The 16,890-nt window shown below is 35.6% G+C and overlaps 1 protein-coding gene and 2 pseudogenes across 2 annotated transcripts; 1 reads left to right on the top strand and 2 right to left on the bottom strand.

The window, feature by feature from the left end:
• Positions 1 to 648: 648 nt before the first annotated feature.
• On the top strand, positions 649 to 3,887 carry LOC111301647 (G-type lectin S-receptor-like serine/threonine-protein kinase At4g27290). The gene is made up of 7 exons (XM_022897465.2): positions 649 to 2,031; positions 2,221 to 2,346; positions 2,429 to 2,547; positions 2,629 to 2,839; positions 2,935 to 3,172; positions 3,254 to 3,404; positions 3,477 to 3,887. The coding sequence occupies exons 1-7, from the start codon at positions 771 to 773 to the stop codon at positions 3,780 to 3,782; spliced, it is 2,412 nt and encodes an 803-aa protein (XP_022753200.1). The 5' UTR covers positions 649 to 770; the 3' UTR covers positions 3,783 to 3,887.
• A 383-nt stretch (positions 3,888 to 4,270) lies between these two features.
• Positions 4,271 to 9,358, bottom strand: LOC111301923 (G-type lectin S-receptor-like serine/threonine-protein kinase At4g27290; annotated as a pseudogene). Its single transcript, XR_016327937.1, has 12 exons — positions 7,520 to 9,358; positions 7,290 to 7,374; positions 7,098 to 7,146; positions 6,915 to 6,986; positions 6,639 to 6,739; positions 6,515 to 6,538; positions 6,376 to 6,424; positions 5,964 to 6,107; positions 5,501 to 5,708; positions 5,125 to 5,362; positions 4,887 to 5,037; positions 4,271 to 4,811 (listed from the first exon to the last, which is right to left on the bottom strand). The product of XR_016327937.1 is annotated as a G-type lectin S-receptor-like serine/threonine-protein kinase At4g27290 (transcript).
• An 800-nt stretch (positions 9,359 to 10,158) lies between these two features.
• LOC111301922 (G-type lectin S-receptor-like serine/threonine-protein kinase At4g27290) lies at positions 10,159 to 15,266 on the bottom strand (annotated as a pseudogene).
• Between the last annotated feature and the right edge of the window lie 1,624 nt (positions 15,267 to 16,890).

Below are 16,890 nucleotides of genomic sequence, written 5' to 3'. Positions count from 1 at the left end.
GTAGTGAGATATCTTTTGAAATTTTTGGGTTAATAACACCTCAGAAGTTGTTATGAATCTCTACATATATATCATAATTTTTCATCAAATGGGACCGAGTAAAAATAATGGGAAAACCAAAAAACGCAATACAAGACCTTTTTTTAGCAGCTCTTTACGAGTAATTTTCATCTTTGAAATATTTGACGTTGATTGTTTTGACAATTTTGCATTATCATCGAACTGATGCAAGTACCAAATTGGAAATTTTGTAAGGAGAAATATATTCCTTTTCCATTATTCGGGAAAGTTAGTGGAAAGTTCATTTCAGTTTTATTTTTTCATCTCTGTTTGTAATGAAAGAATAATGCAAGTCTCAACCTCTAGGAAATGTTAATCTTCTTTTCATATCCATATTTGTCTCAAGTTTCAAGCCTATGACCATGAAAATCCATGGAGATTAGTATTTTTCTTTTAATGTTTGTTTACTTTGAAAGGTCAAGATAGGCTGCTGTCCATAACAGCTGCCCAACCAAATGACTTTGGACGAGAAAAACTGAGTTAGACTTTGACTATTGGCTGCAATGCTTTTCTAACTGAGCATTAAAATGGATATTCCAAGTAATGTCATGCTTATTTATTTATTTGTTTATTTTTTTTATCAAAATTGATCAAAAATCGTGACAAAAAGGGCCTATGAGGGTGTTCCTCTTTTTTGGCTGGCTTCACTTTCCTAATCCCTACCTGAATTTAAAAATAATGCATGCTTAGAAAACCTACGGAAAGCTCTAATGGAGCTTGTTTTGTGCTTGTTTTTGTTCTTTTCTATTACAGGAACCTCTGCACAAGACAGTATTATTCCGGGACAGTCCATAAAAGATGGTGAGACTCTTATATCAGCTGGTGGAAGCTTTGAACTGGGATTTTTTAGTCCTGGAAGTTCGAAGAACAGATATGTAGGAATATGGTACAAGAAAGTATCTGCTGGCACTGTTGTTTGGGTTGCCAACAGGGAAGCTCCTGTTTCTGATACGTCAGGAGTTCTAAGTATCACCAGTAAAGGAATTCTTGCTCTTCTGAATAGCAACAATAGTCTTGTTTGGTCTTCAAATACATCGAAAACTGCACAGAATCCAGTAGCACAGCTCCTGGAGACAGGAAATCTTGTAGTGAAAGAAAGAAATGATAACAACTTAGAGACCATTTTGTGGGAAAGTTTTGATCATCCTTGCGATAACTTTTTAGCTGGAATGAAGATTGGGAGAAACTTTATCACTGGTTTTGAGAGGTATATATCATCCTGGAAAAGTGCAGAAGATCCTGCTCCTGGGCAGTATTGTTTAAGGATTGATCCTCGTGGATATCCACAATTAATTCTTAAGGAAGGATCAGAAATAGTGTTTAGAGCAGGGTCATGGGATGGTCTTTATTTTTCAGGGAAGCCTGGTCTTGAACAAAATTCAGTATATACATATGACTTTGTCTTGAATAACAATGAGGTATATTACAAATACGAGCACCGAAACAGTTCATTTGTTTCAAGGTATGCATTGAATCCACTAGGTTCTATACAGCGTTTCATGTGGATTGAGAGGAAAAATGATTGGAAGATTTTTTCGACAGCTCAAGCAGATCAATGTGCAATCTATAACTTTTGTGGGGCATATGCTACCTGCACAACCAATAAGTCTCCTCCATGTACATGCCTGGAAGGCTTCATGCCAAGGTCATCGACTTCCAGAGATTCGACTTCTGTAGATTGGTCTGATGGATGTATTAGGAGGACACCCTTGGTTTGCGATGGTAAAGATAGCTTTTTAAAGCACACCGGGATAAAATTCCCTGACACGTCGGGTTCTTGGTTTAACAACAGCATGAACCTCCAAGACTGTGAGGAATTATGTTTGAGAACTTGCTCTTGCACAGCATATGCAAATTTGGATATTTTGAAAGGAACAGGATGCTTAATCTGGTTTAATGATCTGACTGACATGACAGAATTCACCGAGGAGGGACAAGATCTCTATATTCGGCTTGCTGTTTCGGAGCTAGGTAAGACCTTCACTATCTAAATTTTGCAATTTATTATGTTAAGATAAGTTTGGATATGTGCAATTGCAGTATATGAAAACAACTTAGTTGATGACTTCTCTTTCTGATGTGGACACCATGAAATACTATGGCATATTTGTTCATCTGAACTCAAAACCTTGTTCATTGAATATTCTTGATATGTATCAGATCGGGTTCAAAGCAAAAGGAAGTCAAAGGAAAAGCTTAAAGCAGCAATTATATCCATCGCCATTGTAATTGCTACGGGATTGATGATACTGGTATTCGTGTTGCATGTGAGGAAGAAAAAGCAAGGTAAGCAGACTTAATTACAAAATTCTTTGTTATAAATTGCAGTAGGTCCCGATCCATCTTACACTAGTTGTGGAATGACCAGTTGAAGAGAAGGAAGAGATGGAATTGCCTGTGTTTGATTTTGCAGCCATAGCCAATGCAACAAATAACTTCTCAAAAAACAACCAGCTGGGGTGCGGTGGCTTTGGTCCTGTGTACAAGGTAGTGATGCAACTTGTTATAATGTTGTCTTGTTATCCTTCACTAGATTCTTCTTAATATTTTATAAATTATGAATGCAAGGGTATGTTGGTAGGGGGGCAAGAAATAGCAGTGAAAAGACTTTCAAAGAATTCTGGACAAGGCCTTGAAGAGTTCAAAAATGAAGTTACACTGATCGCCAAACTTCAGCATCGAAATCTTGTGAAGATTTTTGGTTGTTGCATTAAGGGAGAGGAGAGGATGTTAATCTATGAATACATGCCAAACAAAAGTTTGGACTACTTTATTTTCGGTTCGAACTCACTAATCTCAATATACCTTACCTCCTCGTCATGTCCCATCAATTTCTTGAACTTTTGAGCTAAGAATTATACTTGAAAAATGCAGATAAAACAAGAAGCAAAGTTCTTGACTGGCATAGGCGCATGCACATTGTTGATGGAATTGCTCGAGGGCTTCTTTATCTTCACCATGACTCTAGATTGAGGATTATCCATAGAGATCTTAAAACAAGTAATATTTTACTAGATAATAGTATGAATCCAAAGATTTCGGACTTCGGATTGGCTAGGATGTTTGGTGGAGATCAGACTGAGGCCAAGACTAAAAGAGTGGTTGGAACATAGTATGTATTCCTAGATTTTGTTGGTACTTGGCAATCTACTCCATGTTGCTTCTAAGGTTCTCAATTTGCATTATGTTCCAGTGGCTACATGTCTCCAGAGTATGCCTTTGATGGACATTTCTCACCAAAATCTGACGTCTTCAGCTTTGGAGTATTGGTTCTAGAGATGGTAACTGGGAAGCGAAACAGGGGATTTTCAGATCCAGATCATGACCACAATCTCCTTGGACATGTAAGACTAAAGACATAATGGTTTTAATTTACTTTTTTGAACAATATGTAACCTTTAGTTTCAATTTTTCAGGCATGGAGATTGTGGATTGAAGAGAGGCCATTAGAACTAATTGACAATGCATTAGGCGACTTTTACAATGCAGCTGAAGTGTTGAGATGCATCAATGTAGCTCTCTTATGTCTGCAACAGCGCCCTGAAGACAGACCAAACATGTCATTAGTGCTTGTAATGTTGTGTGGCGAGAGTACATTGCCTCATCCAAAGCAGCCTGGGTTTTTCTTGGAAAGGAATCTGCCACCAGCTGAGTCTGCATTCGGCAAGCAGGAATCGTCCTCACTCAATGAATCTGCCATTACAGTGTTAGAGCCACGCTAAAAGATCATCATGTAACAAACTGATACTAATTCTTAGGAGGATTCTTAGGCATAAAGGAAAACATTTAAACATTTCACAATAAATGGCAATGATTTCTTTTCATGACTTGTCTCATTTTTCTCCTTTTGGTTGGTAGTTGTCTGATTTTGCTATCAATGAAGTTCTACAGAAGTGGGAATTCTTGTTCCAACATGTGACCTAGCTAGATGTTAACTTCTTTCATCTTCCATCTTTCACTATAATTCAAGATTCTCTAGAAAAAGAGATTGAATTGTTAGTGTCAGCATCACCCAATGAAATTTTCAGAATTCCATGTTTTCATTGTTAAACATTTCTTGAATTCATTTCAAATTGTAGAGTAGGCCTAAATCCACCTCAGACTTCATTAAATTCAATGTGTGAATGGTTAAATGTTTAATTGACTTATCCCATTCAAGGTTCTCTGATGTTTAATTCAAGGCAAAATGATCGATTAGCCCTGTGACTAACAAAGAAAGACTTGCTTAAATGGTGAATATGATATCAACATTCAATAATGCACCTAAGGAGGAGCTTGGAAACTGGTTCTAATTATCTGTTATGAAATTGTTATGAGATATGGGAACAAAATAAATGAAATTAACCAGCCAGCATAGTTAGATGACAACAAATACACTTACAATGACAACCATCATTTCTAACAGGTCAACGTCATAGAACTCAACATCTACATCAAAATTTCATTTATCTTGCCTCTACTATTGTGATTGCAAAATCATTAGAACAAGATGTTTTCTGATTATCTGAAGAAGAACTAGTTTGAGCCAGATCTCTTTCAGTGAAAAATCCTGGTTGTTTGGGCTGAGGCAATGGAACTTCACTACTTAGCATCAGAACAACATTGGACATGCTGGGTCTATCTTCTGGACTTCTTTGCACGCACAATAGGCCTATGTGAATTGATCTTAGTACTTCAAATTCATTGCTGGTGTCCTTAATTGGATCAGCAACCAATTCCAAGGAATTGCCATCACAGAATAGTCTCCATGCCTATGCAAATAAAACTGCTTTAACAACAGTAGAATTTGACGTCTTGATAGAAGAAGAATATCATTTGACACTTACATGTCCAAGAAGGTTATGATGATGATCTGGATGACAGAATCCTCTGTTTCTCTTCCCACTCACTATTTCTAGAACCAAAACACCAAAGCTGAAAACATCGGATTTAATTGAGTAAAGTCCATCAATTGCATACTCTGGAGACATGTAACCACTGTGAAAAAAACCACAAAAAATAAGAAAACACGTTTAAAAGTTTTAAATTTAAACTATGTATTGCTTTTCTAGGCTTATTACTTACTATGTTCCAACCACTTTCTTCGTGTTTGCTGTAGTTTCCTTTTCTCCAAAACTTCTAGCCAAGCAAAAGTCTGAAATTTTTGGATTCATTTCATTGTCTAATAAAATGTTAGATGCTTTCAGGTCTCTATGTATTATTCTTTGTCTGGAATCTTGATGAAGATAAAGGAGCCCTCGAGCAATCCCATTGATAATGTGGTTGCGCATGGGCCAATCTAGAGACATGCTTTGAGTTTGATCTTCTCAAATTTTAAACAAGTCAAGCCATTTTATTGCTTGTTAGATCTCTGAATATAATTATTTGGGAGATTAAGACAAGTGTAAATAAAGGAAGTATTTCAAATAAACTAAATTTCCTGCGTTGGACTAAGACATACCAATAAAGAAGTTCAGGCTCTTGTTAGGCATGTATTCATAGATCAACATCTTTTCATCTGCTTGAATACAGCATCCAAGGAGCTTCACCAGATTCCTATGTTGAAGTTTTGCGATATGTTTAACTTTATTTGTGAACTCATTGAGTCCTTGTCTAGAACTCTTTGAGAGCCTCTTCACAGCAATTTCTTGTCCATCCTTCAAAACACCCTATAAATGCAGATAATCATTAATCAAAGTTTGTTTTTAACAAAGCTGAATATGCTGCCGATTCATACAGAAAGAATGTAAAAGACTAAATGTACATTGTAAAGCAGACAACTTTCCTTATTACAATTTACAATTCACTTCAAAATATCCACCGGAAGAAAAGTGTAGTAATGAGTACGGATGTAAATGCAAAGATGAGGAACCAATGAAAGAAAAAACCATTTAGAATTTTATGGCATTTTATCATATTGTTACCTTGTAGACATAGCCAAAACCTCCTTCTCCGAGTATATTCTTTGTTGAAAAGTTATTGGTTGCAGAAGTTGTCACGAGTCGAGACTTAAGTTTCGAACCCATGCGGTTTCGGGATCCGGACATCCACTCATCCAGTGTCCCAGATCAACCTACATGTCTCGATTCACATCTTTGTGAGGTATTATCCATTATGACTCCCTAGTCTCACAGTTTTGTCCTACAAAAGGTGTCTCACAAGGAAGAGAATCGAGATAGATAGGCTGATTTGGGACGCCGAATGAGTGAATGCCCGGGTCCCGGAGCCGCGCAGGTTCGAAGCTTAAGTCTCGACCATTACAAGTGGTATCAAAGCCAGCCCTATATCGTTCGATCCACGTCAAGCACCTCGAGGGAGGTAGACAGGGTGGCCAGCCTCCGTGACGAGGGCGTCACAAGGTTGGGTGCAGAAAAATGTCACGGACCTAAAAAAGAGTCCTGAATCCCACATCGAACATAATAGAAAGGTCACTGGGGTATAAAAAGGTTCACACCACTTCAATCTTATGAGACACCTTTTGTAGGACAAAACCATGAGACTAAGGGATCAGAGCGGACAATACCTCACAAGAGTGTGAACCAAGACAGGTAGGCTAATCTAAGACACTGGATGAGTGGATGCCCAGGTCCCAGAGTCACGTAGGTTTAGAGCTTAAGTCTCGACTTGTGACAAGTAGTATCAGAGCCGTGGCCAACCTCCGTGACGAAGGCGTCACGAGGTTGGGTGAGGAGTCTTGAATCTCATATCAAACATAAAAGGAAGGTCATTGAGGTTAATTATTTATTTATTATTTATTTGTTTATTTTATTAATTGTTTTATTATTATATTATTTATAGATATTTATTTAAATATAATTTAATATTTTAATATATTTAATATATAAATATATCATGGAGGCCAGAGCGGATAATACCTCACAAGGATGTGAACCGTGGTAGTTAGGTTGATTTGGGATGCTGGAATGGTGAATGCCAGGATCCCGGAGCTGCGCGGGTTCGGAGCTTAAGTCTCGACCCGTGATAAGTGGTATCAAAGCCAGCCCTATACCGTTCGATCCACGCCAAGCACCTCAAGAGAGATAGGCAGAGTGGCCAACCTCCATGATGAAGGCATCACGAGGTTGGGTGAGGAAGAATATCACGGACCTAAAGAAGAGTTATGAATCCCACATCGAACATAATAAGAGGGTTATTGGGGTATAAAATGGTTCACACCACTTCAACCTTGTGAGGCATTTTTTGAAAGACAAAATCCTGAAACCAGGGGGTCAGAGCGGATAATACCTTACAAAGATGTGAATCGAGACAGGTAGGTTGATCTGAGACGTCTGTTGGCATTGGATTTCGCTTTGTTCCTTGTGCTCTCATTTTGATCTATATGGAAAGCAAATCATAGCAGAAAATCATTAAAAAAAAAAAAAGAAAATTCAAAATTTTTAGTATCATGTTTATCAAATGGTCAGTTGGGTTACAACTCAACCCAGTTACTACAAAGCAAGATCTCATTTCTAATTGAAACATAATTGAACAAATATTCGAATGCTATGAGATACAAAGCATAAACAAAAGCTTAAAAATTCTGTGATAGAAAGTTTTGAGGATTGAGGATATTTCATACCTAGTTCCAATGCAGCAACCTTAACATAGATATCTTGACCACTATCAGTTAAATATCTTATATCAATGAGGTCATTAAACCAGAGCAAGCATCCACTTCCTCCATTTGTTATGTCCAAATTAGCATAAGCCGTACACGAGCAATTCGCCAAGCACAGTTTTTCGCACTCCTCTAAATTTATATTGTAATTATACCATGAATGTTTTGTTTCTGGCACCTTTACTGCCGAGACCTTTACAAATCCATCTCCAGAACAGTTTGGCTGAGTCTTTCTCACACTACCACCTGACCCTGGTACTGCATCCCATTCCTTTGGATTATTTGGTACAAATCCTGTGATGCAACTACATACAGGGGACTTCTTGTTGTCACAGATACCATTTGTACCACATAATGCATACCTGTCACAGTTATCCACGTAAAGTGGAAGATTTTGTATCCAACCTTGGTTTGGATCAATCCAAATGAAGGGTTCTATAGCTCCATTCTGACTACTGAGTACACCCCTTAAAAAGAATTGAGCTGTTGCGAGGACTGAATGTTAGATATAGTTCCTTGTCATCAAAAACAAAATCAAAGGTAGACATGGGGTTTTCCCTCATTTCAAGCAAACCACTAAACCGCTCACCATTATAAGGTCCGGACCGGAATCTCACAGTGGAACCCTCTCTAACTATAACCTCCGGAAATCCGCCAAGCTCAAACCGATATGTGAACTTTCCTGGTGCAGGCTCATCGGGACTTATCCAAGATGATAGGTAACGATCCAGGCCTGTTCTGAAGTCCCTTCCAATCTTCATGCCTGCTACGAATGTATCGCTTGGATAATCAAAACTTTGCCAAATGAAGCTTCCTGGATTATTGTCACCCTCATCTTTCACAACAAGATTTCCTGAGTCTAAGAGCTGCACAACTGGGCTACGAAGAGTTCTCGATGAATTGGAAGACCAAACAGTGCTCCCATTACCATCCAGTAGGACAAGAATTCTCTGGTTGGTAACTTCTACAACACCTGATGTATCATTGAGGGGCACTTCCCTATTAGCTACCCATGGAACGGTGGTGACAGAATTCGTATACCATATTCCCAAGTATCTTTTGCTGCTGGAACCAGGGCTAAAGAATCCAAGTTCAAATATTCCACCGGCTGAAACTAAGGTGTCACCATCTCTAATAGAATGAGTTGTTTTTAAGCTGTCCGCTGCAATCGATCCTGTTATATGAGGCCACAAAAAGGAGCAAAGCAGAAGCAAGATAAAGCCTGCCATTGATAGGATGAGAAACTGAAGATTTGGAAGACACCATTTCTTTTAGGATACTTTCCCAACAATAATGTCACAATTTCAACTTTCAAACCTCAGTCCTCAGGATCCTTTTCTGACCGCTGCTAAAGCTGTCTGTTGGGGCTCAAATTTTCCCTCTTCAAGATCTATGATCAATAATAAGAATGAAAAGTCAGCAAAATTTTCCCTTGTAGAATTTTCTTTGAACGTCTCTAACCTCAAAATTTCTAATGCAGTTGTGTTATAGTAAATTAGTTATTTAATTTAAACTAATTATTTTTTTAGGACAACAGTGGCGGAGAATAGGGAAAAGGTTACAGGCTAAGCTCGGGCTTAAAAACTCTAACCCAATGAGCCTGGCCCGAGCAAGTCTAGCTTATAGGCCTTGGTGGATCCTTGGACAGCGTTGCCATGATCAAGCCAATGATTACCCGAAAATGATTGTTCAAAATATGAAAAATATTGGAGAATACCTTAGAGGTCAATCAAATTTGTTCAAAATACACATGTTATATTATAGATTTTGAATCTAATTAAAGGTCTTGATATATCTATAAACTTTTCAATCATGCTATTGTTAATTATTAATGATAAAATCCTTGGAATAAACAAGTTTTGTAAGACAACTATAAATAAGTTGTAACTATAAGATCATTGCGTCAAATTTATATTCTTTAAAAATTCATAGTCAATGATTTGTTAAAAAGATATTGATAAAAGCTGTTGAGATTGTCACATGATACTTTAATAAGTCTGTACACTATATACATGTGAACTGTTTGTTGAATACATTTCTACCAAATCAGTTTTATGGTTAAAGTTTTAATGGTACTTCAACTTTTTCCTTCTAAAAGATTATATTTTTGTTTTAGAAAAGATGAAATCTTTTTGAGTATTGAAGAAATTGTTTGCAATTAAGATGAGCCAGATATGCAGTAAGTTGGAAAAGGGAAATTAAAACATTGGATCAAAGAATCAAACGCTAGCTGAGAAGAGGAAACAAAATTGAAATATCAAACACTATGCTACACAATAATATAGAATTCTTGTATCTTTTCAGGCTTCAGTTTCAGTTGTTCAAGAATAATAATTATTATCGGAAATTCTGGAGCATATGCAGAAACCAGAATCAACAAACCGGCTATCAAAAATAAATATTAGTAACAATCTGGAAAAGAAAACCAAATGAAAGAAACTAATCTTGTTTTACTCACTTTGTATTGATCTCCATCATACTATCACATCTCAAAGGCATGGTGAACTCATTGGCTGAACAAAGACATGTTATTTATCTAGCCTCTAGTAGTGTAATGGTGGACTCATTGGCTGAACAATATGGTGGAGCGTTGCCTGAAGATGAATTAGCTTGAACCAGTTCCCTTTCAGTGAAAAAGCCTGGTTGCTTAGGCTGATGCAAGGGACATGCTTGGTCTATCTTCTGGTCTGCTTTGCACACATAATAGACCTATCTGAATTGATCTCAGCACTTGAGAAATATTGCAGGTGTCCCTGATTGGAGCAGCAATCATTTCCAAGGCTTCTTGAGAATGCAGTTTCCATGCCTATATATTCAGCAATAATATATAGAAGAACAAAATAGAATCAGATGCCCTTAGTAACAGTATAGTTCTGACTAAGGGATTAGAGGAAATTATAAATTGACACTTACATGTCCAAGAAGGTTATGGTGGTGATCTGGATTGTTGGTTTTTACAGAGACGAAAAAAAAAAAAAAAAAACTTGTAAGAATGAACAATGAGAATATGAAACTGAAAATGTTGTACCACTTCTTCATTTGATGCAACTTCCTTAAATACAAATGGATTTTAACCTAAAACTAGAATGACTGCTAGTCACAAGGCATGATCATCCTATTTGCAAGCCATAAACAAAAACCACTAACACAAAACTAACTTCCATAAACCACTAACAAACATCTAACCTCCATAAACCACTAACACACGTCTAATTGTTCATCACACATTAGCAGCCTATGTCGGCATAATGCAGCTGACGAGGCATTCTTGCAACATGGGTGTTGGAATTTTCAGTTTTTATTCCCACTGACTATCTCTAACACTAGAACACTGAAGCCAAAGACATCGGATTTAGTTGAGTACAACCCATCAATCATGTATTCAGGAGACATGTAACCACTGCACATTTTTAAAGACTGCTAAATTGAATTTAGAGATAGGAAGGTGACATTCTTTCATGACATACAATATTGAGGCCATTTACTTACTATGTTCCCACCACTTTCTTGGTCTTTGCATGTGTTTCACTTCCTCTGAAACTTCTTGCTATGCCAAAGTCCGAAATTTTGGGTTCATTTCTTTGTCCAATAAAATATTACTAGCTTTCAGATCTCTATGAATTATTCTTAGTCTGGAATCTTGATGAAGGACAGGAGACCTCAAGCAATTCCATTGATAATTCGATAGTGTTTAGGCCAATGAAGCTCCTTGCACTTTGTTTCATCTACTCAATCATTCACACAAATCATGGCATTCTGTTACTTTTTTGTTGCCTGACTAAACAGTAAGTGACCAATAGGAAACACTTGTGAAAGTGAAAAAATATAGGGCAACAATTTATAGGGCAACTGACAAGTAAACCAGAGCCACCCCTTTTAGGCCCCAAGAATGAAAATATGACAAAGAAAAGAAATGATATTAGATAGGCTAAAGTATTTGATAAAAGGTTTTAATTCCAATACGAACTAATGGTTTCTTTATTACTGCTTCATACGCCTTTATCTGTTGTTACCTGATCTTATAAAGCTGAACTTTTCATATCAGTCTTTTATTTTATTTATCATAACTTTTGGGGTCAGTCATGAAATTGGGAAACGGTGATCATAGGATGAAAGCAGTTAACTGTAGGCCTTATAACTAAAATAAATTTTCAAAGTTGGAGTAGGTCATACCAAAAATAAAGAAGTCCAGACTTCTGTTAGGCATAAACTCATTGATCAACATCTTTTCACCTCCTTGAATGCAGCATCCTAGAAGCGTCACCAAATTCCAGTGCTGGACTTTTGCAATATGTAAAACTTCATTTTTGAATTCATTAAGGCCTTGTTGAGAATTTTCTGATAGCCCCTTTATAGTTATTTCTTGTCCATCATTCAAGGTACCCTAACAATTTCATAACCTTAGATTAATTCTGGCAATGCAGAAATATACAGGATATGCTCCCCATATTTACATCTGTTATAACTAATATCAGCTCTCAGACAAAACCATTCTGCAAAGGAGTGCAGTAGTTTTCCTCTTTTAATAATGCCACCTCTCTTTACGGTAGAGTTTAAAATTTTGGCCCTTTTTTCTCTAGCATACTGCTGATAAATATACATTGATATATGAAGTGTTTAGTGTCATTATCAACAATTTTTCAAGTATGGAGTAAGGAAGCAATAATGTTGTGAGGTAGTAATGAAAATCATTATCAACATGGACAATACCTAATGAATGACAGAAATTTCATCTGCGATATCTAATGTTCATGCAAAAAGGAAATACTATGTGCATGGAAGGCAAAAGTCCAACATGTTGAATATCAGTCAATCAGACTCTTACCTTGTATACAGATCCAAAGCCTCCCTCTCCAACTTTGCTCCTAATTGAAAAATTACTGGTTGCATTGGCAATTGTGGTAAATTGAAATAGTGGTAACTCTAGATCATTTTTATCACTTTCAGAACTGCATGTTAGTAATCCTGTAAAAGTAGCAAGTAGAGCAAATATAAATAGCAGAAGCAACCAAGCTGCAAAACTAAGATTTCAAGTTCAAAATTTTGCATAAATATACCCAAGCTGTGTCATGCATTAAAACAGATTTGGTATATAATTGTAAAGCAATCTCATTTAAAAGAAGGAAACAAAAAATAAACCATCCTTCCTCCTTTTCACTCTGAAGCTGACCTGGATGGTCTTTTCAGAGAATATTTAATCAGCATGATTAACTAATTTCCTTGGGACACATGTAAATCCTCAATGGAACACACTATATCAGTATAATTTCATGCAATTGATTCTTGTTCAATAATTGCAGCTAGCCAACTTGAATCAATCAAGTTATAAGTTTTCTCTTGTTTAAGATCATATATGATCAGGCACTTTTCGCAGTCATTTTCCTGACGAGAGCACCTTACTGGTACTGGCCAATGATGATTCTTTCAACAGAGAATGAATAATGGAAGAAGGAATTTTATATTTTTTTATCCATCAGATAATTATGGTCTTCACAGAAAAAGGTGTCTAAATTTTCAGGTCATCTTAAACAATCAAATCAGTTATCTAGGTAACTTAAGTAGCTAATATCATTTTAACAATTACAGTTGTTTCCTTATTGATCCTATCAATAGAATCATGGTGGTGGATTCTTACACTATAAGCTATGCCGTTTTTTTTCTTTTTGAGAAAATTCTAGATGGAGACCAAGTTTTCCATATCAGCTTTCAGGACAAAATACTTTCCCTTGACAAATAATCAATGAAAACTCGAACAAGGAAGAAGAAGAAACAAACTTGGACAGGTACTATATATTATGTAAGAGATATGATGTACCTTTTTTTCGGTATGTCCTCCAAATATGTATGAGTAGGGCAAGGACCAACACCCCTGTAGACAAGGCAAAGCCAAATGCAAAACTCCTTTCCTTCACACTGGTTTTAGCTTTTATCTTAGCAATCTCAGTTTCATCTAGACAAAACAACTCAATGCAGAGAAGATAAGAGTTAAAAATAAGTTGAATATGAATATGGAAATTCTATATTTCACTATTAGTATAATAAATTTTGTTAGAAGGTTTGTGATGACTGCCAGTTTCAAACCCACATCTGATTTCTAATGCAGACAAAACTGAGTAAGAAACTTCAAAAAAATATGTATAAACATAACAAGAAATTCATGCTAAGATTTAGTCTCTAAACTAGTGATTACCGGGATTAATCATTCTATTATTGATGAAGGACAAAAGTACTCCGGTTTATCAAAAGCAATTGTTTGTGTTAAAAGCCATGTAGAATTTGCATACATGTTTTATAAGGCTTCTAGATAATGTCTGAAATCTCTTGTTAAATCTATCAGTTGTTTGACAAGTTCTTCCTCTTTCATTCTAGTTCTCTTTCTTTTTCCATTATGCTTAAGGTACCTACAGTTGATACTTGATTGCATACTCTACCCTAGCCAATCTCTTTGGAAGCTAAAGTTACTGCATTAGATTTACCAAATATTTTTTTTATTAAAAGAAGAAAATTTTGCCTAATCTTGTTATATCAGAATGAACTGCTAGTTGTAGACTGTTAAAAAAAATTCGCTGATTTTGAGGGTGAAAATAGAAAATCTTTCTATCAGAACTAACTTGAGGCCTTAAGCTGACTCTTTACCTATTTCTGATGCAGCCATTCTTATATAAACTCCTTGCTTATTGTCAGGCGACTGTCTAATGTCAACAAGGTCACCAAACCACTGCAGACACCCAATTCCTCCTCTTCTTACATCCAGATTTGCACAAGCTGTGCATGAGCAGTTTTTGATGCAGAGATTCTAGCGTTCCTCCTGGTTCATGTCATGGTTAAACCAGGAATGTTTTGTGTCTGGAAACTTTAGTCCAGAGTACATCAGAAATCCATCACCACAGCAGTTTAGCGCGGCTTTTCTAACACACCCCTTAGACCAACCTACCATGTTCCATTGTTTTGGAAATTCAAACCCTCTCAAGCAACCGCATACTGGGGAGTCGTTTATGTTGCAGCTGCTATATTCACCAGAGAGAGCATAATGGTCACAATTATCCATTTGTCCTGTAAGATATTTCTCCCCATCTGGGTTTCTGTCAATCAAAGTGAAGAGCTGAAAAGTTCCAATCGGATTCACCCCTTTACTTGAAAGAACTGAGCTGTCAAGAAGCTCGTAGGTGCAATATATCTCCTCCTCACTGGAAACAAAAACAAATTTATAGACAGGATTTGCTCTTAGATGGTGTATGCCACTAAACCGTAGACCTTTCCAAGGTCCAGAACGATATCGCAAAGTGGAACCTTCTTTCATATGCCACTCAGGAAATCCACCAACTTCAAATCGAAATGTGAGCTTACCTTTAGAAGGATCATCAGGACTCTTCCATGTTGATAAGTAACAATCCGGGCCTGTTATTAAGTTCCTTCCAATCTTCATGGAATGTATTTTTTGTTGGTGAGATAACTCACACTTGGAGTTCATGGAAGAACCCATCTCGGCTCCCCATGCAAATAAGTCTTATCAACGTCTCTTTTTTGGGACAAACAACCTCACATTTTGGATAGTTTAGTACATCTTAGGCCTAGCATTCAACCTTACTTCTCTTTGAGTCTAGATTATCTCAATGCCTCTCAAGCTTATACTTAATTATTGTAATACCCGTAAAAAAAATATACATTTTAAGTATTTTATAAGTGAAAGGAGTTTTTAATAAAAAGTTAGAAAGGTAAAGGACTGTTCAATAAATAATTCAATTTTTAATAGAGTTAACTTATATTATTATTTTCAACCGACAATTGATCGAAAGAAAATAAAAGTTTATTTCTCCTTTTTTTTCTTACACAGAAAGTCAAAGGATTTCAAGTAATAGGTAAAAACAAAATCTACAAGTAGAGTTATCTTTTAGAGATGAGTAAATAATTTCTTTCAATTTTGGAGAAATAATATTGATTGTTAAGTTTTGAGGTTTAACTTATAATCAATAAATCCTAAAATTTTAGAAAATCCATTATCCCTCTTCAATATTGGTTTGGGAAAATCATTTAGACTTTAATCAGGGTCTAATAAAATGTTGACAAAGTTTAATGATATGATTTTATTGTAGTAAAAATAGGAAACAGAAATTTGATGGGGTTAAAAAAGAAATTTTCTATTTCGTATGAATCCTAGTGTTTACAATGATTGATTAAGATAATATTCTATATTAAGGTATAAAATATTGCTATGATTGTTATATACTGTTGGAAAGTTTGCAGAATTTACTTTTCAATAAAATAAATGGAAGTCAATTTCAAGTTTTTTATGAAAAGTAGTTTAATTTTTACTTAAGAATGTGTAGGCTACCTATTAGCAGCAGCAGAGTGAAATTACGAAATTCCTATTAATTTTTATACAAAGAATTATGTATTGAGCCATACATGTTTGAAAAAGTCATTAAGTTTACTTTCTAACAAAATAAGCAGAACTAAATTCCAAGTCTTCTATTAATAAATATATAATTTTTATTAAAAGGTACATATACTATTTGACAACAGCATATGATGTGAATTAAAAATTTTATTACAATTAATCTACAAAGAATCACAAGATGAGCCATATATGGTTAGAAAGCTTATCGAGTCGAGCTTCTAATGGATTAAAAAGATCGTAATTTTGAGTTAGATATCTATCTAGAGATATGGTTGTTTTAGTGAAAGGAGCTTAGGTTGTCACTATTAATTAGTTGAGTTAATCTTTGTTTAACTTAATTGTTTTTTGTATAATTGATCTCAAAATGGGTTGATTGATTTCTGTTATGTTGAAATTATCTTGAATAGATCGTTAGTTATTTTTGGAAAAAAACTAAGTGGTGGAATCGAAAGAAGGTAAATAGAATCTCACACATTTTGCTTGTTTTTGAACCTATGTATACATGTATATTTCTAAATAAGTAAATGTTTTATTTCATTATTTTCGATATATGAAAATAAAAACAAACATATGATTATTTTGCATTTTTTCTATATAAATAATGAATCATGTTTATGAATGAAATGAAAAAAAGATTTATGTTTAAAAAATGATTTTATGATAGCTACATTTTTATATCCTTGAAAAATGGGATCATCAATACCAGAACTAGTTCTATGGCTCTGACTAATGATTTTATGATAGCTACGTTTTACATCCCTGAGAAGTAGGATCATCGACACCATAATTAGTTCTATGGCTCTGGCTAATGGGTAATAGTAGTTAGCATAGCCAT

Source organism: Durio zibethinus, chromosome 15 (genome assembly GCF_047325235.1).
Source record: "Durio zibethinus cultivar Kanyao isolate XHJ-2024 chromosome 15, ASM4732523v1, whole genome shotgun sequence".
Classification (NCBI taxonomy): Eukaryota; Viridiplantae; Streptophyta; class Magnoliopsida; order Malvales; family Malvaceae; genus Durio; species Durio zibethinus.
Note: the sequence above shows the minus strand (reverse complement) of the source record. Positions and strands in the feature narration are given on the sequence as shown.